This window comes from Ambystoma mexicanum, chromosome 2q (assembly GCF_040938575.1).
Source record: "Ambystoma mexicanum isolate Mex_15411 chromosome 2q, UKY_AmexF1_1, whole genome shotgun sequence".
Classification (NCBI taxonomy): domain Eukaryota; kingdom Metazoa; phylum Chordata; class Amphibia; order Caudata; family Ambystomatidae; genus Ambystoma; species Ambystoma mexicanum.
Window position 1 is genome coordinate 234,385,305 of NC_090924.1, and position 25,072 is coordinate 234,410,376.

At 46.6% G+C, this 25,072-nt stretch overlaps 1 protein-coding gene across 4 annotated transcripts in view; it reads left to right on the forward strand.

The window, feature by feature from the left end:
- The window catches only part of KCTD5 (potassium channel tetramerization domain containing 5), a 531,705-nt gene that overhangs the window by 194,756 nt on the left and 311,877 nt on the right, over positions 1-25,072 (forward strand). For all 4 annotated transcript variants that reach the window (XM_069647192.1, XM_069647193.1, XM_069647194.1 and 1 more), the window contains exon 4: positions 17,876-17,971. In XM_069647192.1, the coding sequence (XP_069503293.1) occupies positions 17,876-17,971 (96 nt within the window). The remainder of the gene's footprint in view (positions 1-17,875; positions 17,972-25,072) is intronic.

Consider the following 25,072-nt stretch of genomic DNA (forward strand, 5'->3'; position numbering starts at 1 on the left):
GTTCGACGGAAGCAACCTGTTTGGGAAAACAGTGGACGATTCCCTACAAGCCATCAAGACGGACACGGAGACGGCCCGTGCTCTTGGTGTTCTCCAGCAACGACGGCCGCCCTTTCGGAGCGGCGGAAGCAAACAGGGTGCCTCCAAAGGTTCCTGCGGCGGATTTTCCACCTACCGTCAAGCAGCCCGTTCGTCGTCACAGGAAGATTACAGGGGACGAGGCAAGTCAGGCGGACCCCGCCGTCGTCGCCAAGGAGGACAAGGCGGCAAAGCCTCGTCGAAGCAGGACTGAACCGGCCGTGGGGTCGGGCCCCCACCGAAGCACCCCGGTGGGAGGCCGGCTGGCGAGCTTCGTCAGCGTGTGGGAGTCCATCTCCACCGACCTTTGGGTGCTGGACGCCCTAGCTCAGGGGCATGCGCTCGAGTTTCTAAAGAGGTGCCCGCGCGTCCCCCCTGTGGCCAGGAAAGAACATCACGTCCCTCAACTTCTCTTGGAGGTAAAGGCGATGCTCAAGAAGGGCGCCATCGAGCTCGTCCCAAAGAGGCTTCGGGGCTCCGGAGTTTACTCAAGATACTTCCTCGTGAAGAAGACGGAAGGATGGCGTCCCATCCTGGACCTACGACGACTTAACAAATTCATCAAGGCACAGAAGTTCCGGATGGTCACCCTCCAACACGTCCTGGGTCAGCTGGAGGAGGGCGATTTCCTGTCGTCGTTGGATTTGGAGGATGCCTACTTCCATATTCCCATCCTAAAGGGACACCGAAAGTTTCTCAGGTTCGTGGTCCAAGTGCGGCACTACCAGTTCAGAGCCCTTGCCTTCGGATTGAGGTCGGCACCCAGGGTGTTGTGCCTCGCACCGGTGGCGCAGCTGCGCCGAGAGGGGATCCACGTCTACCCCTGCCTGGACGACTGGCTCATCCGAGCGAAGACGAAGGAGCTCGCCGTGGAGCACACGGCAAGGACCGTCCAACTACTCACGGACCTGGGATTCTCCATAAACTACGCCAAGTCCCACCTGGTGCCCGCGCAAGACGCAATGTTTCTGGGAGCGAAGCTCGACACAGTGTCGCTTCTGGCCTCTCCGTCGGAGGAAAGGACGAGGGCCATCTTGGGCAAGGTGCAGCAGATGCTGGTCGCGGACGCGGCCAGGGTGAGGTCCATCAAGTCCCTCATCGGAATGATGTCGTCTTGCATTTACCTCATCCGCCTGTGCAGGCTCCGGATGCGCCCATTGCAGGAGTTCCTGGACGCGCGCTGGATCCAGATGGGCAGCTTCGAGGAGAGGATCACACTCGACGAGAGTTTCCGACGAGCGATCCGGTTGTGGGGCACCCGCGCGCATCTGACGGCGGGCATGGACTTCCAGACCCCCGGCCACCAGGAGACAGTGACCACGGATGCCTCCCTGGAAGGGTGGGGAGCGCACACCGAAAATCTGCACGCGAGAGGCCTTTGGCTTCCGACGGAGAAGTCCCTCCATATCAACGTCCTGGAGCTCCGTGCAGTGTTTTGGGCCCTCAGGTCCTTTCTTTCGTCCCTCAAGGGCAAAGTGGTGAGTATCTTCACCGACAACACCCCCACCATGTTCTACATCAGGAAGCAGGGCGGAACCAGGTCCCCCGCCCTGTCCAAGGAGGCGCAGGATCTGTGGCATTGGGCCGTCGCCCAAGGGATGTTTCTGGTGCCGTTTCATCTGGCAGGGATAAAAAACACCATCGCCGACTCTCTCAGCAGAGAGCTGCGCTCGTGCCACGAGTGGCAACTACGACAGGATCTAGTGGACCGCCTCTTCCGACGGTGGGGCACACCCCAGATCGATCTGTTCGCGACAGTGACGAACTCCAAGTGCCGGAGGTTCGCCAGCAGGTTTCCCCAGCCGAAGAGCATGGGCGATGCTTTCTCGTTCCCCTGGGAGGGCCTGTTTCTATACGCGTTCCATCCATTGCCATTGCTGATCCGGCTCATCAACCAGCTCAAGAGGTCACGGTGCAGGATGATCTTCGTCGCACCTGCATGGCCGAGGCAGATATGGTTCCCGGACCTTCTGGACTTGTCAGCGTCCCAGTCAATCAAGCTGCCAGTGGACGCGGATCTTCTCTCCAGGGAAGGAGGCGCCATCCTCCATCACGACCCGAAGTCGCTGACCTTGCAGGCCTGGCTCCTGCAGCGTTAGAGTTTGGAGGATACAACATACCGGCCGACTGCAGAGAGGTTCTTGCAAAGGCCAGGGCGTCCTCAACTCTTAAATGCTATGGACACAAATGGAAGAGGTTCTCTGTCTGGTGCCACGCACGGAAGATTAACCCTCTAAGGATTACGGCTCCCCAGGTACTGCCGTACCTTCTGACGCTGGCCAGGGCTGGTCTGGCGCACGCGTCCATCAAGATTCATCTTGCTGCGATCTCCCGATACACCTGAACCACGGGGCGGACGTCTTTGTGGTCTCATCGTCTGGTGAAAGAATTCATGAAGGGACTGTTCAGATCGTTCCCGCTGGTGAACGCTCCGGCCCCGGCGTGGGAGCTCAACGTGGTGCTGACCAAGCTCATGGGACCTCCGTTCGAGCCTCTGCACTCGGCTCCGTTGAAGTTCTTGTCGTGGAAAACAGCATTTCTTGTGGCCATCACCTCCGCATGAAGAGTGGGAGAGATCCAGGCCCTTTCCTGCAAGCCCCCATACTTGACTTTTCACGACACGAGGGTAGTGCTCAGGACGCACCCCTCCTTCATGCCCAAGGTGCCGTCGGAATTCCACCTCAACGAACCCTTGGTGTTGCCTGTTTTCTTCCCGTCGCCTTCGTCGCCGGCCGAAAGGACTTTGCACTCGCTGGATGTGGCTGGAGCGCTGAAGTTTTACGTGGACCGCACGAAGTGTTTTCGGAAGACGTCACAACTTTTTGTGAACTTTGGACCTGTCAATCAGGGGAAGGCTCTCTCAAAGGCTTCCATTTCCAGATGGCTCTCCGGCTGTATCATGTACTGTCATCGGTTGGCAAACCGACCGACCGCTGCCTGGCCGTCCGAGAGCCCATTCCACCAGAGCGATCGCAGCTACCACGGCGTTCCTATCTGGTGTGCCCTTGCTGGACATCTGCAGGGCTGCTACGTGGAGGTCGACGCACACCTTCAGGAAATTCTACTGCGACGACCGGGATTCCAGGGAGGAGTCCAGGGTCGGCCAAGCAGTGCTGCGCAATCTGTTCGCCTAAGGTGAGCCTGGTGAGGAGGTAAGAATTGCTTAATGTTGAGTTTGATGTAATGCTTAATGTTGAGCCTTTGCCACCTCCTGTGGTTGTGCATGTTTGTACTGCTATGTATTCTTTATTCATGAGCATGTGAATCCATGCCAGACCCCATGCTGGAGAAGGAACAAGTTACTTACCTGTAACTGTTGTTCTCCAGCATGGGTCTGGCATGGATTCACATGCGAACCCTCCCGCCTACCCCTCTGCGGCTCTTCACTTGATCATACTGCCACTTCACGTGCTACCAAATCTGAAGATGGCTTCCAGAGGCGGGGCTTAGGGAGAGGGCAGTCATTGGCTGTGGTCAGTATAACGCAGAGATCAGTGATTGGTTACTACTACGAAAGACAGATCAGAAACGAAACTGATACTGATTTTTTTCTTTACCGAGGATTCCCAGCCTGACGGGGAATATTCATGAGCATGTGAATCCATGCCAGACCCATGCTGGAGAACAACAGTTACAGGTAAGTAACTTGTTCCTTCCATAGTGGAATCCATATATTCCTGCATTTTCATTTCCAGCTCACTCTGGCTTGCGTAATTCTCATATTATACCGCCTTGTAACCCTATCGATTTTGATATCGCTGTTCCCCTAACTACTACCTTTAATGCCTCCTACAGCATCCCGGCTGACTTTACACTGTATTGAGTTTGAAATACTCCTGTATGTCTTTACTCATATCTTCCCTAAACTCTGTCTTTCAGTGCCTCAGCTCTAAGGTTCCATGTCGGGATCCTCGCCCTAGGGGTTGAGATTCGCCATGTCACTATCAGTGGTGCATGGTCCGAGAGGACTATAGCCTTGTATATTGCCTGTGTCACCGCTTCCAATAGCTCTGGTCCGACAAATGTAATCTAATCTGGTGCGTAGGTGTTCGGGCAGAATAGTGTGAATACCCTCTAGCATGTGGGTGGTGCATACGCCACACATCTTGCAATCTTAAGTCCTTTAACAGGGCAATCAAGGCCTTTGCTGCTGGAGCTGGTCTACCCATTTTCTCGTCGGATCGGTCTAACTTTGGGTCTAGGGTAAAATTGAAATTGCCACCCCATATAACTGCTCCATCCATATATGGAGCGATCTTGGAATACAGGGTCCTGAAGTATACTGTAGTGTCATGATTTGGGGTATAAACATGTATATTGTTCACTTCTTTATTGTGCACCATCCCTTTAATTAGTACTATCCTCCTATCCTTATCTGTGGTGGACTGTAACTAACTACGGGCGGTACGAGCGCTTCACTCTCTCCTGCCTCAATATAATACACACAAGCCGCACTATGCCAATATCGGTCATCCTGATTTTTATTCTCGGGCCCTTAACACATTTGTATATAGCGTTCCACATCTACATTCCCTACCCGAATATGATGAGCCCAGAGGATTATGCTACATCTCCATGTTAGTATCGCAACCACCAACTAGCCAACAATCAGTTTATAGTGCAGTACAGGAGGAAAACAGGTTCACTTATACTGTCTGCTCTGGGTATGGTCCTCTGCGCCTTCCGGGCAACCCAACGTGTCCAGCCAGCTCGCCGCTTCCTCGGGTGTCTCAAAGAGAAACACCTTGTTCTTGTGTAAGACTTTGTTTTGCAGGGTACAACATGATCTACTTGAAGCAAGATTCTCTTAGCCGACACGTAGTGTAGCCGTTGTGTTTGTACCCCCAGGGTGTAGTCTGGATACGCTGTAACAGTCTCTGACTCCCTAGTTATCGTCCCTCCTTTACGGAAATGTTCGAGGATCTTCTCCCTGTTTTTGTAGTTTAGTATCTTGGCGATGATTGCCCGAGGAGGGGCACCCGGCCGGGGTCTCCTAGCTTGGGCTCTATGCGCTCTTTCTACTGTGAACCCATGGGTGAGCACTCCAGCGCCTATCTCTTGTACCAGTATATTTTCCACGTAGTTCGTCGGGTCCGTACCTTCTCCTTCAAGCAACCCCACCACCCGTATGTTGCGTCGTGCCCGCCCTTCTGCCTCCTCCTCACAACCTTCCAACACTTTGCTTTCCAGGCTGCTTGTGCACTCCGCCAACGCTCCCGCATCTTGTCTCAGGAGGTTGATGTCCACACTGACCTCATCAATTTTGAATTCCTGTGAGGTTTTCAGTTCCGTCATGGCTGCGTCGAGCTTGATCTCCCATGTGATCATTGCACAATGGCGTGGTTATACCTAGTGTATGTGCATCTCCCCCAGCATGCGTGGGCATCTCCAGTGACTGAGATGGTTTAGTGAAGATGTCCAGCGTGGGTTGTTTCCCTTTAGTCTTGCTGATCTTGGACGCCATCCCTTCAGTATTGAGCCCGGCGCACCGCTCTTCGAAAGTCTTGTCAAGTAATGACATGCCCTGTGCGTTTTCAGTTATCCTGCCGCACCCCTTACTTGTTCAGCAGCCCCTCCTATCATGGGGTATGGTGTGCTGTCTGCTCCTCACTACTACCTGCACTGTGTGTAGCCAATGTCGTTGTGGTGCAGTACAAAATCTCATTTGTTCCATTTACTCCTTCTGCGGCAATGGTATTGTTCATTTGTCTAGTTCCTTTCTTCGACTGTTACGTGTCTGACCATATGCTGTGTTTTTCCACTCCCACCTGTCCTGTTGGCGCTGCACTCACATGTATGGCCTTCCAGTAGTGCTCACAATGTCTCCCCCCAGCCTTCACCGGATAAGCCTCTGTTGTGCACTGGCAGTTGTATAGAGTTTGTGTGTGGTCGCTCTCACTGCACAACTATTTGGCTCTATAGAGCCGTGTTGGGCTTGTGTACTGGGAGTCCAGCTAGAAGGGGTTATGGTATGTTGCCCCGTGTTGTGCGCGCTCTGATGCTGGGTATATACTTATGGTGCTCCCCTCCTCGACCAATGGCACTCCTGGGGCCGTTCCTCAGGGGTTGGGGGTTTACATTGGACTAGTCATCCAGGGTTCCATAATGCCAGTTTATGATCTTGTCAACGAAAACATTTTAGTTGAAAAGGAAATCCATTGAATTGCTATCTTTTTACATGTAAAAGTACATATCATCGAAACCTGTCCATTGAATATAGGAATAGACAAGTTTCGATGGATATGTACGTTTAAATGTAAAATATAGCATTTCCATGCATTTATTTTACACGTTAAAACGTTACATGGTGCTGTCCAGTGCTGAAAACTTCAAAGTATTTCGTCACTGGCCAGCTTCATGTAACATTTTAGTGTGTATTTAATGGGGGGGGGGGTGTCCCCCAAGGGCCCTAGCCCTATTTCTAACCCTTGCCCTAACCTTAACCCTAAGCCTAAAAGCCATTGGAATCCATCACATTTTATTCAGTGAAAATGCATTTTGATGGAAAGTATTTTCAATTAATAAAATTTGATGGAAATGAATTCGAGGAATTCATTTTCGATGGAAAGTTCAGATATCCATAATGCCTTGAAAGAACTTGGGCAGTTTTTATTTTTGCGATAAAGCGTTCCATTATAGCAGCACCTCACACGCCCTTTTATGAATGGATGTCCCCATCCCTGGATGCTGACCCCAATTGGCCAATCATAGGTGAGGTGGTTGGTTTACTTGAGTGTAAACTGCAAAGTTCTTGCCCCTACCTGCTTGACGATACAGAATGATTAAAGTGTCGCCCTGCTAATGATTGATGGTTACGTGCTCCACTGTGATCCCTCCCATTGAAACAATCTAGTAGTACTAACCAACTGTTGGATGTGATTATATGGATGCCAAAACACTATTAAAATGCAATGTCTGTGTAAAAATATTCCTTTAATCGCTCCTCATTTTTGTCTTAAATCGTTCCTAAATATCGTGTTGCAGTCACTAGACTGTACCAGAAACAATCATTAGCAATTCAGATTTTAATTGCTCACTTTCTTGCAGGTAACTGTAGTGAGACAGTAAATACTGATCATTCAAAGTGGCAGTACGATATCTAGTGATCAAAATTGGAATAACGTGAAAGCAATAATTTACATCTGGGCACTTGGTTAGAAGAATTAAAAAAAACATGTCTAAGGATAAATGTTTGATACAGTGCAGTGACAAATCTTCACACAAATCAATCCTGTTTGCCTGCTCCACTTCTCTCAACCTCTTTCCCGTAAACACCCCCTTCCACTCCCCCTTTCCACTCCTGGTCCCATATCGTGCAAAAAATTGTGATTGAAACCTTTTACCCATTGATGGCATATTCTGTTTAAACCCAAGAAAGACGTAACATTGCAATGTTACGACACGTGTATCGCCACACCCATATCCATTGCCAACATTCCCGTTTGGCGATGCAAGGCATTATGGGCCCTTAAGACCATTGAAGGCCCAAGGGTGTTTCTGAATCTTTAAAGTGGGTTATTGCTTTTCTTTACCGTTTATAGAAGTTTGTACATAAATCAGACTGGGTGGGTTGGAGGGGAATTGGCTGTGTACACTGCTGGTTGCCTTACAATATAACATTGTGAGCAATATGCTATCTTTACTGAGATTGTTTTGCGGATTACCAATGCAAACACACTTTGAACATTCCAAGGGTTAGAATGTAGCTGTCACTCTGGCCCAGTACGCCCCTGAACACCAGTTTCTAGCTATTGGCCGGTTTCTAGCTGTAGGCCATGGCCTTTTTTTCCAATAGTCAGTTTGTACAAATGATGTCTGGTTAATTTCTTATTGGAAAAATTCAACAAACCTGCTTTATTATTTAGTTATTAGGGATTTCACATTTTAATTGGCAGTAAAAGTGCCCAGATAGCTCCTCTAGTGCTTAACTTTAGGTTCAAATCCTGAAGGAGTGATTGGGGTGCAATCGAAAAGATAGAAATTACATTGTTTGTGATGTATTGGGACAATGGTCTAGTTTGTGTGCTGTAAATGCAGTTTTTCAGGAGTTGGTGTATATAGTTTTAACATGCTTGCATAGGTTTTGCTGAAACATTGACTTTACCTGAATATTTTAGAGTTGTCACTATTGCACACAATTTGTGTACACTTGTTTGTTTAGACAATCCCTACGTCCTTTGCGAGCTCGAAAGTAAAGGCCATTCAATGTGCTTGTTTTAATTAAGCTGAAGCCGATTAAATGCTGAACGCAGAATAGATAATTCCTAGCTACTAGATCAAGCCCTACTTTGAGCAAAATCACGTGAACTGCAATTAACCAGTTGAAGAATTCTGCTCCATTTAGGTTGCTTGCCTTTTTTTGTTTTTCCATCTTTCCGATTGTGAAGTTTCATATTGGCACTCACATTTTATTATTTTATTGCAGCATAATTTCTATACTCAACGGCTGTTATGTTTAGTATAACATTCTGGTTGCCACATACCTTTAAAACCCTCTACTCTTTGTCGTATGCGCGTAAATGCAAAATAACGCAAACCCAATGTGAACAGGTACTTGGCTCATCTAGTTAATACAGGGTTTGTTGCTTTCCTAAATGTTCTATTACAATAATGTTTATGCACAAGTTCTATATTCTGCAGATTTGAAGTATGAACTTCCTCAAAAGAAAAGGTTGCATCAGTTTGCTAGATATAATAGCCTATATTTTTAGATGAATCAGCGTGCAAGTTCAACATCCTTGCTGACAACTTTGGCAATTGAACTACTCACATTGTAATTTTTAAAAAATCCTGTGAATGTGCACTCACAAAAATGAAACCCATAAGTGCATGTTATGGCAAAACTATTAAATCTGCCTACATCTTAGTCCGGAAAGAGCATGGGCATTGACACATTCTGTTTTCATGGGTCCTCTTTTCGGGAAGTTCCTCTGTTCTATGGTAATAGTGACACCACAGAGAGAACATCACTGTTCATGGATGATGCTTTATTTCTTAAACTGAAAGTTCTTTGCAGGCTTAGCAGGGGTAATTCCTTAGCACACTATATTTAATACCTCACCACTCCTGGACACCCACCACACACTGCAATAACCAAGTCTCCCCAAGTCATCACTTACTTGCCCTTTAACTTGGCTGACCTCAAAGCTTGTACTGTGTATGAGGATGAGGGGGAGGCGCAGAGGGGAAGAGTTCAAAGAATAAGACTAAGGAAATAATAATGAACACATTTCTAGCAACTATGAAAGTAAAGCCACACTGCCGCAAGCAGGGTGGAAATTAATAAGGTATTTGCTTATAAAGCAAACGAAAGGTATCTTTCTGGAAATAGACATGCCTTTATAATTCTCTGTAGCGGTCTCTGCCTACATTGGAACAGATCTAAATTGCCGCCTCTCCCAATAGCAATAGGTTGATCCCTTCAGTGAAGGTTACCTTTTTGTTTGGTAATTTGATTAATTTGTTCCAGCTAATGGCTTGTGTTGGGGATATGTGATCTCATCCAACTGGCTGGCTTGTTCAGTTGCTTATAAACTGTCTAGGGATGGTGTAGTTCTACTTCATGTATGAAACTGCGGTGGGGGGCGGGGAAGCTCCTTGGTTTATCAAAGCTGGTGTTACGCTCACCTGGTCTCTGCGGGGACGTTGGGGCACGGTTGCAGCCCTCCCTGGACTTGGCTCCCCTGGATCAGACTTATTCCCCTGCTCCTGTAGTGTGGACTGCGCTGGTTGCTGACACTGCCCCTGAGAGAATAAGGGAGGCTGTGAGAATGCTGTGGTTGCACTGGGATTTCCTTCAAACTCATCTTCCCAGAATGAGGTGAGCATGCGTTTACCCATATAGTCTCGCCTGTTTACTTATGAGGGATGAGCTCTCCGTCCTGCTTAACTGCAGGGGCGCCTTTAGTGGGACCTAGTTTCTTCACTGGTCCGTGTGCGTGGCAGCCCAGACCGGCTGTGGCTGATCCACTTCAAAGGTAAGTGTTTCTCAACAATGATTGTCCGTGCAAAGCCAGCTTCAGCTACAGCCTCTTTGCCATCAGCGGCTGCAGCAACCACCACAAAACCACTTTGAGGACTTTCATCACAAGACACCTGTAGGAGGCAGGCTGTCAGAGCATCTGCAAGAATGGAGAGCCATTACTTCAGATGTCTGGGCTCTAGAAATAATAGCCCAAGGTTACTGCCTTCCTTTTCTAACGCAACCTCAAAGCAATCCACCAAGGAGACACCCTTTGAAGTTTTCAGACCTTCTCCTACAGCAGAAAGTTCTAACCCTGCTGGAGAAAGGTGCTATTGAACCAGTACCTGCAGCGGAGAGGAACAAGGGATGGTACTCCCTGTATTGTTTGATCCCCAAAAAGGACGGAGGACTGAGACCCATCCTGGACTTGAACAAGTTCCTCAGGAAGGACAAGTTCAAGATGGTTAACCTTTCCCAGATCCTTCAGGCCCTTCAACTTCAGGATTGGTTGGGGTCATTGGACCTCCAGGATGCTTATTTTCATGTGCCGATTCATCTCGAGCACAGAAAATACCTGAGGTTTGTAGTTGGCGACTCACACTATCAGTTTTCGAGTCCTGCCATTCGGATTGACCTCCGCCCCGAGGGTCTTCACCAAACTGATGGGAGTAGTGGCAGCGCACCTCAGGAGAGGGGAGGATTCACGTCTACCCCTACCTGGACGATTGGTTGATCAGTGCACGTTCTGGCGAACAGGCACTGATCACCTGAAAGTCACCTGCCACTTCCTCCACAGACTGGGCTTCTCCCTCAATTTCAAGAAGTCACAAATGACAACTCAACTGCTCCAATATATAGGAGCTGTATTAGACACAACCCTGGGAAAGAGCTCGCCTCCCAGGTCGAGGGGCTCAAGACATACTTCAGACGGTTCCCAAATTCCAATATGCCCAAAATCTTCAGGCCTACGACTTCTTAAGGTTACTCGGCCCCATGGCATCCTGAATCTTCCTGGTGCCGGAGGCACGTCTGAGGATGAGATCCCTTCAATGACCTCTAAAGACTCAATGGTCCCAGTTCTTAGGTCAAATGACGGATCTTCTCCAGATTCCGAACAAGGTTCGACAAGATCTTCTATGGTGGACTTGTTAGCAGAATATCCTGAAAGGAGAACTTTTTTGGCAACCATGGCCGGAGATCACAGTAGTGACGGACGCCTCGCTCATGCCAACGATCTGACAATCAGAGGTCGTTGGTCTCCATCGGAGTCCAAACTACATATCAACCTTTTAGAGCTGAGAGCAATCAGACTAGCGCCATCTGTCAGGGGAAAAAATGTCCTGATAATGACGGACAACACAGTGGTCATGCATTATCTAAACCAAAGAGGAGGTGTAGGGTCACTACCTCTGTGCGGAGAGGCAATGCAGCTCTGCTATTGGGAAATTCAAGAAGGAATCTCTAACGGCAGCTCATCTAGTCGGGAAGAGAATATGACGGCAGATGCTCTGAGCAGGCAGAGCACAGTGTCGCACGAATGGGAACTGGCTCTGGAAGTCATTCAAGAGATCTTTGCCCTTTGGGGAACCCCTCAAGTGGACCTATTTGCGACTGGAATCAACCGGAAGTGCGAAAGGTATTGCTCAAGGGAATTTCCCCCGAGACGAGCCCCGGGGGACGCGTTCGTGGTGGAGTGCAATTTCCCACTATTGTACGCGTTCACCCCCGATTCCTGTCATTCCTCAGGTCATCAGGAGACTGTGACGCTTCGGGAGCCGCATGATCCTAATTGTCCCGGATTGATCCAGGAGAACGTGATACCCAGACCTTCTAGACATGTCCATCTGTCCCCAGTACGTCTTCCTCAGAGAGAGAACCTTCTCTCTCAAATGCAGGGTACGGTTCTCCATCCAGAGGTCAAAATGCTCAACCTTCACGCTTGGTATCTGAAAGGCTGAGATGCAAGGATTGGGACCTTCCAGATGACGTCATGGAGGTGTTGCTTTCGGCAAGAAAGCCAGCAACAAAGTGTCTATACCGTTGTCGTTGGAAAAGGTTTTGCAACTGGTGCAGAGGAAAGAATGTCAATCCTTTTCCATGTTCTATTCCAGAAGTACTGTCCTTCCTCCTGTCCCTAGCACATGGAGGTCTAAATGTTGGAACCATTAAAGGTTATCTTGCAGCGCTTTCCATCTTCAAGCGCTCGTCGGAAGAATGCTCCTAAATGCTCAAATTTCTTTGGTAGTGCAATTCTTAAAAGGACTCACTAATGTGTTTCCTCCTTACCCGTTTCAACTGACAATTTGGGATCTCAATCTGGTCCTAAAATTCTTAATGTGTGCTCCTTTGAGCCTTTGCACACTTGTCCATTAAGATTACTGACATGGAAAGCTGCTTTCCTAGTTGCTTTAACATCTGCAAGAAGAGTGAGCGAATTGCAGGCAGTGTCTTCTGGGTCACCCTATACTGTGTTCCATAAGGACAAAGTTGTGTTGATGGTTAAAACCTTCATTTTTACCTGAAGTGGTGTCTGATTTTCATTTAACTGCACCCAACTATTTGGTATTCCCGTGGTGGAAACTAGCAGACTCGGGCAGGAATTAAACTGATACAGAAAAAATGGTACTGCTACTGGTAAAGGCTCATCCTGATTGTCATTGAATAAAGCAAGACTATTTGTTATATCAAGGATCCTTTGTTAATTTTACTAATGGAATCTATCCTAAAGAGAATGGCCCATAGAAAATGTCCAGAGGGAAAACCCACGTACACACAAAGGTCTGTGGATATAAATAGCTTGTATTAAAGCAAACACTTACATAGATGTACAAAACATTTTTGTTGAATTGTAAACAAAAACAAATAGTAATATTTTAAACAAACCAATGCATCTTAAAGGTGAGTGTTTTGAAGAAAATTCAAAATAAAACATATTGCATAAATAAAACAAATAGATGTTTTGAGTGTGCAAATAAAGTAACACATATAAACATTTAACAACTTATGTTCTTTGAAACTACCCAGATTCAAAGTGCCTGGTGCATACATCAGTCTACCTCGCACCCTTATTTAAAATGTTTTTGAGATACCTAGGTAGTTCCAGCAGTCTTAAATCTGCCTGTTATAGTGGGTTCTATCAAAGAAGAGTAGTCCCAATGGTTGGATGCCAAGGACCATTCTTTCCTTATAGAACCTACTAAAACGGGCATCATTCTGCTAATTCCAGCAGAGGCATCGCCTCTTCGACAGCCCTACAAAGAGGTGTTCCTATAAGGTCCATTTGTGAAGCAGCAACTTGGTCTTAGCTGCATACTTTTTCAAAATTCTATAGTCTGGATGCTTCCCAGTCTAAGGAGCTGAATTTTGGTAAGCAATACTATATTCAGCCATCTAAGGGTATCGAAAAATCTAACCCCTCCTCTAGAGAAATTGTCCATACTGCTTTGGGAGTCTATCTAAAATGAGGACTACATTGGAGGACACAATCCACTCGAAGAACAAGTTACTTACCAACTGGTAACGTCTTTTCAATTGGATGTTCCTCCAACGTATTCCTAATCGCCCTCCCAACCTACCCCTCTGTAGATTTTTCCAGGTTATTGCCACTTCAACTCTCGCAAGGCAAATATCTGTCTGCCGGGACAATCTACACAGTGCAAAATCAATAGTAAAAGGGGAGAAACTGAACAGAGGCCAACGGGCGCCGCACGTGCTACTTATAACACCTGATGTCGCCCTCGATGGAGGCCTTCTAGGGATCATCGACTCGACGACATCGACACACAGCGCCCTCTGCCGAAAATGTTTTCCGAAGCAGCTAAAGCTGGATGGAATATATCTAAGATGAGGAATACGTTGGAGGAACATCCAATCGAAAGAACGTTACCAGTTGGTAAGTAACTTGTTCTTCTCGGGCAGTACATAAGCTCCACTCTTCGTATAAGACTGAACCACCCGAGAATGTGGTAGCATGTGGTACCACCCGAGCAGTTGAGCTCATTTTAGGAGGGAGAGGGCTGAAGCTTGGTACAAAGAAATTGTAGCATACATATGGACTAAAGAAACGCTGTGTATTGTACAAATACAAGGCTTATTTAAATACAAGTAGACCAACTCAATACCTTATGGTATGCAAACCAAGGTATAACATTATTCAAAGGAGCAAGAAGCAAGTCATGGTATGTCCAACCTATGGTTATACATTCAGGGTAGTTCTATCGTATTCTTGGGGAATACAACCAAGTTAGATATGCTTTTAGAATACAATCAATATTTAAAGGATAGTTGACACTGTCAGTCATGCAGTGACACTCTGTTACGAAATCGCATAATAAATCAACCCTGCTACTTTATTTAATTGTACATAGTTTTAACAAGAACATTTACAATGAACATTACTTACAAAACGATACTAACACTGGATAATCCGACTATTTACCATAAATACATAATACAAATCCAATTTACATAGAATTGATCATCCCCTTATACAGATACACTATTACAAGACCTATAACAGTTTCATATTACTAAAAACCAATTTTATCTTAATAAAAACCAATGCATGATATGTACATAGCTTACTTGACCAATTTAATTTGAATATTTGGAATTGTAACTCGATCTGGTCAAATACACAAGTAGGGTAAAAACCATCTGCAGACCCCATGAAGTGGAAGATGGACCTTGGTTGAACCTGTATTTAAACAGAACACCCAGAACTCTGGCGATTTAATCGAACTATCATAAACAAAGGGTCCCAAGTTGGTGACATAGAGGGGTCCCATACACAGGCAGTCTGTGAGTACATGTTTAGAAGTCTCCCAATTTACCTTCACCTTACAAATTCTACAAAATCTGACCTCTTTAGGTATACAAGTATACTCCTTGCAACATTACTGTTTACAAATCAGTTCAGAGATAGTAAAAACATACTTTCTGGAGGGGCCTCCAGCTACTCAATGATGATTATGAACACTCAACCCATTGTGAAGCTAAATGGTGCAGATTATCCTCAATGGATGATCTTGGAATTGGTGAATTTCCCTCTCCATTGCTCTGGCACTGGTAGTCAGATGCATTTCTCCACTTGCCTCTAGATGGTGCTCTTTGTGATGCACACAAATTAAGTTATTGACCCAAGATCTCAGTAAAACTACTGCCTGTAGGAAAGTTTGCGAGACAAGGTGGTTTTATTTCTGGAATATTTAGGCCGGACAGGAACCTTTGCATCACTCTTGTTGCAAAGTGGAGCCAAAACGATGTCTAGCAACCCTGGCACTTTAGCTGAATGGAACTCCAGGATTGTAGGACATTCGAAGCACTATTGTAGACCTTTACATCCCCCAGAGATGTATATCCCAAACTGAGGCATGGAGAATTGGCACCCCACCCCTTCTACTTTGACGCAATTGATTAATTCTGCCTAAAGTAGGGATATATCTTATTTCATAAATTGTTCAAAAACTTAAAACTATCTTGGTTTTGGGTAATCTCAATCTGTGTAAATGACAACCAAACAGGTGACTTTGAATGTCGGTGTTTACAACTATTGGCATTCATCACATATTGCTGCCTAAATGCCAGAACCGTCATTGAAATTATATCCTAATGAAGTGATCTCCCTAGATAATCTATGCAGAGTGCAGCACATCCTGCCCTTCTAACACGACCCTTACCCTGTTGCGTTGGGTTTGTTAAATTTGCTCATACCCTCCTGCAGCCCGTACAGTGCTCTCCAAAGTGGGGCAAAACACCTGTTCTTACAATCCTAAGCAGATCACAGCTAATGGGCAAATTGTATACTAGATTTGCAGTTGATACAGATACTTGTCAGAAGCCCACAGTCCTTTATAATCCCTTGAATCTAGACTTTTCAGATTTTAGTAGGGACCAGAGGTAAAAAATTTCAAGTTGGTAGCTACTAGTCGGGCTTGTTAAGATGGCTTTTAAGAAACCTAACGATCAAATGGTTCAAGGATTTTCATTAACCTTTTATGGTGCTCGTTATTGCAACTTTAAAAATCCAATCAAGGGGTTGCTCTCGGGTTCCTCAATCTCTCGTGGGCACCCTGCACCCTAACACAGGCTTCCCTATCATCCAAGATGGCATGAATAGTATTGATCGGGAACCCCTACCATCAACTAGGGTTTGCCTAAAGGCCAAGGCCTTTTCTTATTCCCTCAGACTTTCTTTGAGCACCCTACTCTAGTGCTTCCCAGAGAATGGTTTTATATTGCCTGTATTTACTCACTCCTGTTCTCTCCCTACTTTTCACTCATTTCCCTACTCCTTATTTTAATGTATTTTCCTCCTATTCACCCTACACTGCTCACCTACTCCCTCTGGTCTCCCCTTTCTTCCACTCTCCCTGTCCCTCTGTCTCTTTGATCTTCTCGCACTCCTCTTCCTCCATCTCTTCTCTACCTACCACTCTTCTCCCTTCAAACTTCACTGAAGAACTCCTGCTTCTCCCTCTCACCTATCTAGCACCCACTACTGACTTCCACTCTTTGCGCTCTTCTCCCTCTACACTCCGGTACCCTTCTCTTACATTTCACTACCACACACATTACTACCCCGCTCTCTAATACACAATACCTCACCAGTACTCCTATCCAACACTTCCACTGACTCTTCAGCACTCCTCCTTCCATAGTGTCCTGGTCTCAGTCCACCTCTGCATCTCCTGATCTCACCTGAACACCCTCACTTTGGACTCCTAGGCGTATTGTATACCCAAGAGCGCCAGGGGAATTCTCCAGTGGTGATAGTGCGCGGTACAAATGTCCTTTAACAATATTATGCCTCATCTTTCTACACCCCTTCCCTCCCCCATTGGACTATTCTGTAGCTGGATACACCCCTCTTGGCTCTGCCCACTTTTGGTGTGTGGCAATTCGCATAGTGTCTTTCTTGGCTTGATGGTGGGTCAGCACTCCATCTAATCTACACCAGTGAGTAATGCTTCCCTTGGACAGGTGCAGGAATGTCGGTCTTGGAAGGTGTCGGCTCTCTGGCTGTCAGTTGGGCTTTCTCGGAATAGCAGTGCTTGATGGTCTTAGGGATTCTGAAAGAAAAGCTTTGGTCAAAATGGGGGCAGGGTGTATGGCATTGCAGGGTTCCAAATTTGGATTGGGTAATTGGGAGCTAAAATCGGCTCCTGGATGTCCCGCATTAACTAGTGACCAGGAGCGAATACTGGGGAACGAGGAGCTAGTGCATAGCGTACCACAAATGTAACTTCCAAAAAAAAGGCAAAAGTATAATTTTGTCCATTATTCCCCTTTAAGATTTAAATGTTCTATAGATGTGTCCATATGTTTATTTATAGATTGTCCCAAACACACTAAGTTCAGAGGTGTTTGGCAAGAGGTGGCCTGAGCAGACAAACGCTGTTGGTGTCGAGCTAACCAGGCTCTTCTAGGCTACAAGCAGTAGCTAAATGGCTCCCAGCTCCCTCAATTTCCATCCCTGCATTGGGAGATTGAAGGCGATACCGGTCTCCATTCAAGGCACATTTGAGGGGGGTGGCGGGGGTCTCGGGGACTAGGCACTCCCATCTTCCTCACATCACCTGTGGGGTATAACCTGCTCTGACAAACTTCCTAACCCCAGGCTACGAGGGCAGTGGAGGGGTCCCTGTTCCAACTGTCCTGACTGGGTCAAGCACTGTTACTTGACAGTTCACTTGCACCTCAGTTCTTCACATGTAATGGATAGAGGACAACTCAAATTCAGGTGTCGGACCCTTGAAGATATTGTTGATCATAGAAGAATATTTTGACTTTCATTTTTAAGTGATTGCTTACTTGTATATCTTTATTTTGAAGGTACCTGTGAAACACGTGTATAGAGTTTTGCAGTGTCAAGAGGAGGAACTCACACAAATGGTGTCCACAATGTCTGATGGCTGGAAGTTTGAACAGGTAAGATTTTATGGTGTGATCCTACATTGCTTATGCATGTTAGGGTGATCTATTTTGCCATTTGAATATTTTCTAGTATGTCATATTTGAATTGTTGATTGAAAAGTATCATCAAACATTCATTATACATAAGCATGTAACACTTCATTTCTCCTTGAATTGCTTTTGGATATAGCAGACCTGCTACTTTGACATTGCAGCTATAGAATGTGTGCAGTTTCAATATGCAGTGGAAAAGCACTTTTATATACTTTGTTTTGAAGATCTGGCTTTCAGAAAATGTTATTTCTAGTCTAAAAGCATTACTATTTTTTGAATGTTTATTGTATTTTAATCTCACAAGGCTGTGGGCACCATGATCTGATATTTCTATAAAATAGTCCAACAGTAAAAGAGGGAAGATGTTTTAAAATGTTTTAGTCCCATCTTCTCAAGTAGCCTTTTCTGTTTTTAATCATGTTCTCCAATGCTTCAGAACCCTACGACAATGCTAGATTACTACATTGTCTCTAGCATTAGAGCTGGGTTCTTTGTGTAGTGTTTTCTGTAAGTTTCCAGCAAGTTAACAAAATAACTGGATAGTTGCAGTATCGGGTAAGTCTCAACACCAACTGGAGACCAAAGAGCTTTGCACAGCGAAGGTGTTCCAAGGGGCTCACTAGTCTTTTCCTGAACAATATAGCTGTTTGTATTCACAACACTTATCGGGGGAACCGGTCCTACCCATTATATTCATATTTAAACAATGTTAAAGGTAGCTTGCTTTCTTCATCTAGATTTAGTGTGTATGGTGCTTTTCACATAAGCTACATTTTCTGGTTCTTTAACAAAGTTGAATTCCATTTCCAGTGGCGTACTGTTTTCAGCATCTGGTCTCGGAAGGTAGATTGCACCCAGCCCCACTTTTGCCATTGTCTTTTGTATAGTAGGTGTCCCAGTTCAGAACCTGATGCAGATTGCAGGATATTAATTTTGTACATTGACCTGTATGGCGAGCTTGAGGACTTGATCAGTGTATGCTATAAAAATGAGATTATAAAAATAAGGTGGGATGCACAGCATTATTTTTAAACTTGTATAAAGTTAGACTTTCAACTACCTTCTAATAATTCTATCATTCTTCAGGTGCTCTTGGTAAATTCTTGTCCAAAGGACTCAAATATTATGTTCAGACTAGAAATCTCGCTAACATCTAGTGAAAGACCCATAAGTAGGTGGGGCGACTGCATACCCCAAAATTCTTTTTTTTAAAACCACTCTGTTTGCGATAACGTTCCAACATCTAGTGAGCTGACACAAAAGTAAAGACCCGGGCACTCGTTCTTGTAAAGTGCTGGTGCTCTAAACGTTTATTTAAAAAGCCACACCAGCAGAATACAACTGGAAAAACGATCCATATGGCTGGAAAAAAGAGCCTGTGATTTGGGTTTCAAAATGCCACTCGTTCCATTCTCACAAGGGTGTTGGTCAGGCTAATTCCAATTACACAACTACTCGGATCCCAAGTTAAAAACAAAAGCCAGCCCCTGCATCATGTCATGATACCAAAGTCAAGTGACGAGGCTAACAGGACATACAATCAAATGCCCAAAGCGCAGCACCATCTTTGATTACCCAGACAGCAATACAAACCCCAATGGAAATATTTCAAAGAAGGTAGCAGGCGCTCTTCTCCAGAAAGTACATGGCATGATAACCTGTTCTGAGATGAGTTTGCAGCACACGCTTTTTGCTCACTGTACCTTTCACAGATGGGAAATATCCATTTGCATATCATTCTTTGTCCCGCCCACATGGGCAGTCCAGCACCGAAATGCTATGGCAATGCCTCTCTGAACAAGGGTGCCAAAAGCAACCCCATACACGTGTTTCAGCCTTCTTGGGCCTCATCAGTGAGGTGAAGCTTTGTTTCTCTGAGCACAGTGAGCAGGGAGGCCACGTCTGGTTGCCCCCAGGTAACTCAGGGTGACAACCCCAAGTTCCTTGCAAACATTTCAAAGAAGGTAGCAGGCGCTCCTCTCCACTGCTCACTGTGCTTAGAGAGGCTCAGCCTCACCTCACTGATGCCCAACAAGGCTGAAACACGTGTATAGGGTTGCTGTTGGTACTCTTGTTGAGAGAGGATTTGCCATAGCATTTCAGTGCTGGACTGCCCATGTGGGCGGGACAAAGACTGATATGCAAATGTAAAAAAGAATCTGCAGTAGGTTTTCTATACAAGTTAGAAATCAAACCGTTGTTAATCACACTGAATTCCACATCCAGAGAATCAATTCCTTAGGTTTAGCAGTGAAGGAAGTAAACTTGAAATTAAGTTCATTGATGTTAAGACACTCCTCAAATTCATAGGAGACATGGGACCGTCCTAAATAATGAACAGTGTCAATAAAGCGGTAAGTGTACTAGGATTAATATACATATGATAACTATCAGACCTTGGTTGCCTCCCACAACCCATATAAAGATTGGTCTACATTGGAGCCATGCGTGTGCCCATAGCTGCAGCAACTGTTTGCTTGAAGTACTCCTTTTCAAAGAGAAAAATATTGAGTGAGACGAAAAATCTACCATACTTAAAAGCATGTCATTCTGCTGTTTAATTTAGGGACCTTGAGTCCAAATGCAAGCAAGAATGCCAAATTCATGTGGAATATTTGTATATGGGGACAGCACATTCAGAGAAACTGGAACATAATGGGGCTTCCAGCTAATGTTCAAGTTTCAACAATAAATCTGAGGTGTCCCTAATATAGGAATACAGACTCTTCACAAACAATGGGTCTTCCTGGTGGCTGCAAAAGATCTTTATGCACCTCGGGCAAAAGTATAAAATTTGGGTCACAGGATGATTATAATTCAAAAAAAGAACTTCTTCCCAATCACCACTACCAGTCTTAATCCAACCATCAAGCAAGAGATCAAATGAGTGTTTTGTCTCTAATAGAATTGCCTTATTAACTGCTACATAATCTTTCTACATTAAGCCTATTTGTGTAAATTAACCTTATCCTGAATTAGCTGATTTTTTTCTAAGGTAGACACCCATTGGACTCAACCTATTTGTGTAAAGTCGCAATATTTCGAAGGGATTGTGTCCTCCGACGTATTCCTCATCTTAAATATCTCCTTCCAGCTCTGCTGGCCTCGGAAAAATGTTTCTCTCTAGAGGGCGCTGCGCGTCGACGTCCTTCGAGTCGGTGTCCCTCGACAGCCGTCGTATCGACGCCGACGTCATCCTGGCTATAAAGGCCGCGCGCAGCACCCGTTGCTCAGTTCTGTTTTTCCGCGCATACTCAGTGCCTCGGAATACCGTTGCTCAGTTTTGTCAGGTTAAACCTATTTACCTCGAGTTATTCAATCCTTACTCGATGGCTTCTTCGTCGGAACCGACAACTCCTCGATCCCGCTTCAAAAAATGGCGAGATTGTGGGAAAAAGATGTCGCTGACTGACCTTCACAGAGTTTGTCTGTGGTGTTTGGGAGCTGAACACCATTGTTTGGAGTGCGAGGACTGTATGTCCATGACAGCTAAGGCCCTGAAGGAGCATTCGTCGTCTCGTCACCATTCGCGCTCCAGATCTCAGAGTGGGTCTCATCACTCCTCGAGATCGAAGCACTCGAAGAGGAGACGTCGAAGATCCCCTTCTCCGTCTTCCTCTTCCTCTGTTTCGCCAAAGAGAATCCCGTGCCCCACGAAACATAGTTCCCGGGCTGAATGGGAGGAATTCCGCAAAAATATGATGAGCGTCTTCGAGAAAGCGGCCTCGACCCCCTCGAAGACTGCCGATAGCAATGCTCTGGTCGAAAGACCCGAAGGTCAAAAACGCCGCGAGTCGCAGTACCCGGCGAAGGAAACCTCTCGAGCGCGTAACGAACCCTCGAGCAGGACTATGACCTCCAAACCTTCCTCGAAGGTTCCGTCGACGAAAGTTCCGTCGACGTCTTCGACGCCGTTGTCGAAGAGACCTTCGACACACTAGTCTGTCAACTCGACGCCAGTTTCGACACCGGTGTCGACGCCAAGAAAAGTCACGGTTACGACACACCCAGTGTCTATCCCCAGGTCCTCGACGTCGATGGCTTTGAGATTGTCTAGTAGAATCCCAATTCTGTCGAGGTCTTCGAGGCCTCCGCCTTTGTTTTCGACGCACGCTCGAAGCCGTCGACGACATCGACGTTTTCGAGGCCGATTATGACAAGTTCGGCACCCTCTGCCTTGGAAATGGGGTTTACACCCTTTGAGTTCAGAACAATTGAGAACTATGTCCTCAATATTGGAAGAGGGGAATTGTCTGAACAGGAAGACACATTTGAGTTGCAGGGACCTGTAACCCCAATTAGAGAGAATGCAGGTTAAAGGATCTTCATGATTCCTTACATGAGGCAAGTGGGTTAGACACCTCCCCTGAGGTGGCGTTTGCTAGGGCAGACCCGGGGGAACATGCTGAAACCCCCTATAGAGCCTTAATGGCCAGGATCACAGTGTTTATGGGGTGGTCTGCACCTTCACAATCTTTCCAACAAGATGACCTCACGGATATTCTTGACAAAGGCCCACAGGAGAATCCTGTGGTGCCTTTTCATAAAGCTCTTCAGAGGAAGATCATGACAAACTGGGAAACCCCAGATGTCGTACGAGCAGTAAATAAAAAAACTGTCTACAAAGTACAGGGTATCCTCTACAGACGCGGAGTTTTTGTCTAAACACCCATCCCCAGAAAGTCTGGTGGTACAGGCAGCATCCTCTACCGATGTCAAGACGGCTTATCCTACCGTCCCACAGGACAGGGACGATAAAAAATATGATGCTATGGCAAAGAAAGTCTTTTCGGCATGTAGCATGGTGTTAAAATCTGTTAATGCTACTTGCACCCTTGCTAGATTCAGCCATACACTTTGGGAGTGTGCTTCTACAGCGGCTGACTGCATCCCGGAGGGAGAAGAAAGGGATGCGTTCCTGAATATTATACAGGACGGTAAAGACGCTATGTGCGAATCCCTCCAGACTGGCATTGATTCGGCTGACGGTATCAGCAGAGCAATGGCGGCAAGTACAACAACCAGGAGATTCGCTTGGTTGAGAGAGTCTGGTTTTGCCCCAGATGTGCAAGCCAGGCTCTTGAACATGCCATTCGATGGCTCTTCTTTGTTCGGGAAAAAGGCGGATGACAGTTTAGAGAAACTGCAAACTTCAAAAGCAGCAGCAAAATCCCTAGGAGCTGCAATCCGTCAGACACCTTTTCGTCCCACAGGAACCTCTGCGAGGGGCAAGTCTTTTCGCTTCTACTCCGCATTCGGAAGAGGTAGAGGACGACCGGCTCAAAGGGGACAAAGAAGAACTACCCGAGGTAGATATTCAAAAGCCGCAGCAACAGCAGGTGCCTCTTTACCATCTGCATCAGCCGCCCCAAAACCACTCTGAGGACTTCCCTCACTGGACACCTGTAGGAGGCAGGTTGACTCAACATCTGGCGGTATGGCAGGCTATCACGTCAGATGCTTGGGCATTGGAAACAGTTGCCCAAGGTTACTGCCTACCTTTCCTACGTATACCTCAGTCATCCACCGGGGATCAGCTCTCAGAAAGCTCCAGATCCGCTCCTCTTGCAGGAAATTTTAGACCTGCTAGAGAAAGGTGCCATGGAACCGGTATCTGTACCGGAGAGGAACAAGGGCTGGTACTCCCCTTACTTTCTCATTCCGAAGAAAGACGGAGGACTGAGACCCATCTTGGACTTGCGAGAATTGAACAAATTCCTCAGGAAAGACCAATTCAAGATGGTCACTCTTTCTCAGATCCTCCAGGCCCTTCAGTTCCAGGACTGGTTGGTATCTCGACCTTCAGGACGCTTATTTCCATGTGCCTATCCATCTCAAACACAGGAAATACCTGAGGTTCGCAATTGGCAACTCTCACTATCAATTTCGAGTGCTGCCATTTGGGCTGACCTCCGCCCCGAGGGTCTTCACCAAGTTAATGTCGGTAGTGGCTGCAAGTCTAAGGAGGGAAGGGATTCACGTCTACCCCTACCTGGACGATTGGTTGATCAGGGCTGTTTCTTCGGAACAAGCTCAGATCCAGCTAAATCGCGTGTGCCACTCCCTTCACAGACTGGGCTTCTCCCTCAATTTAAAGAAGTCACAAATGATACCATCGCAGAGATTCCAGTTCATAGGAGCGATCCTGGACACTTCCCTGGGAAAAGCCTCGCCACCAGAGGTGAGGGCTCAAGATATTCTACAGATGGTTACCAAGTTCCAACATGCCCAACGTCTCCCAGCCTTCGACTTTTTGAGGTTGCTAGGCCTCCTGGCATCCTGCATTTTCCTAGTGCCAGAGGCTCGCCTGAGAATGAGATCCCTCCAGTGGGCACTGAGGACTCAGTGGTCACAATTCTCAGGGAGAATGACAGATCTTCTTCAGGTTCCCGACAGAGTAGCTAGAGACCTTCAGTGGTGGTCCTATCAGGAGAACATTCTGAAAGGAGAACAGTTTTGGCAACCCTGGCCGGAGATAACAGTAGTCACGGATGCCTCACTCACTGGGTGGGGAGCCCACGCCAACGACTTGACCATCAGCGGTCGTTGGTCTCCAACGGAGTCCAGACTACATATCAACCTGTTAGAGCTGAGAGCCATCAGACTTGCGCTGAAGGCGTTCCTGCCAGCTGTACAAGGGGAAAAACGTCCTGATAATGACGGACAACACGGTGGCCATGCATTACCTCAACAAAAGAGGAGGCGTAGGATCACTACCCCTGTGCAGAGAGGCGATGCAGCTCTGGTTTTGGGCAATCCAATAAGGAATCTCTCTATCGGCAGTTCACCTAGCCGGAGAGAAGAACTTGACAGCGGACGCTCTGAGCAGGCAGAGCACAGTCTCCCACGAGTGGGAGCTAGCTCAGGAAGTCCAAGAGATCTTCGCCCTTTGGGGAACCCCTCAGGTAGATCTGTTCGCCACCAGCCTCAACAGGAAATGCAATCTGTTCTGCTCAAGGGAATTTCCCCCGAGAGGAGCTCTGGGAGACGCGTTCATAGTGGACTGGGAGTATCCGCTTCTGTACGCGTTCCCACCGGTCCCTGTCATTCCTCAAATGATCA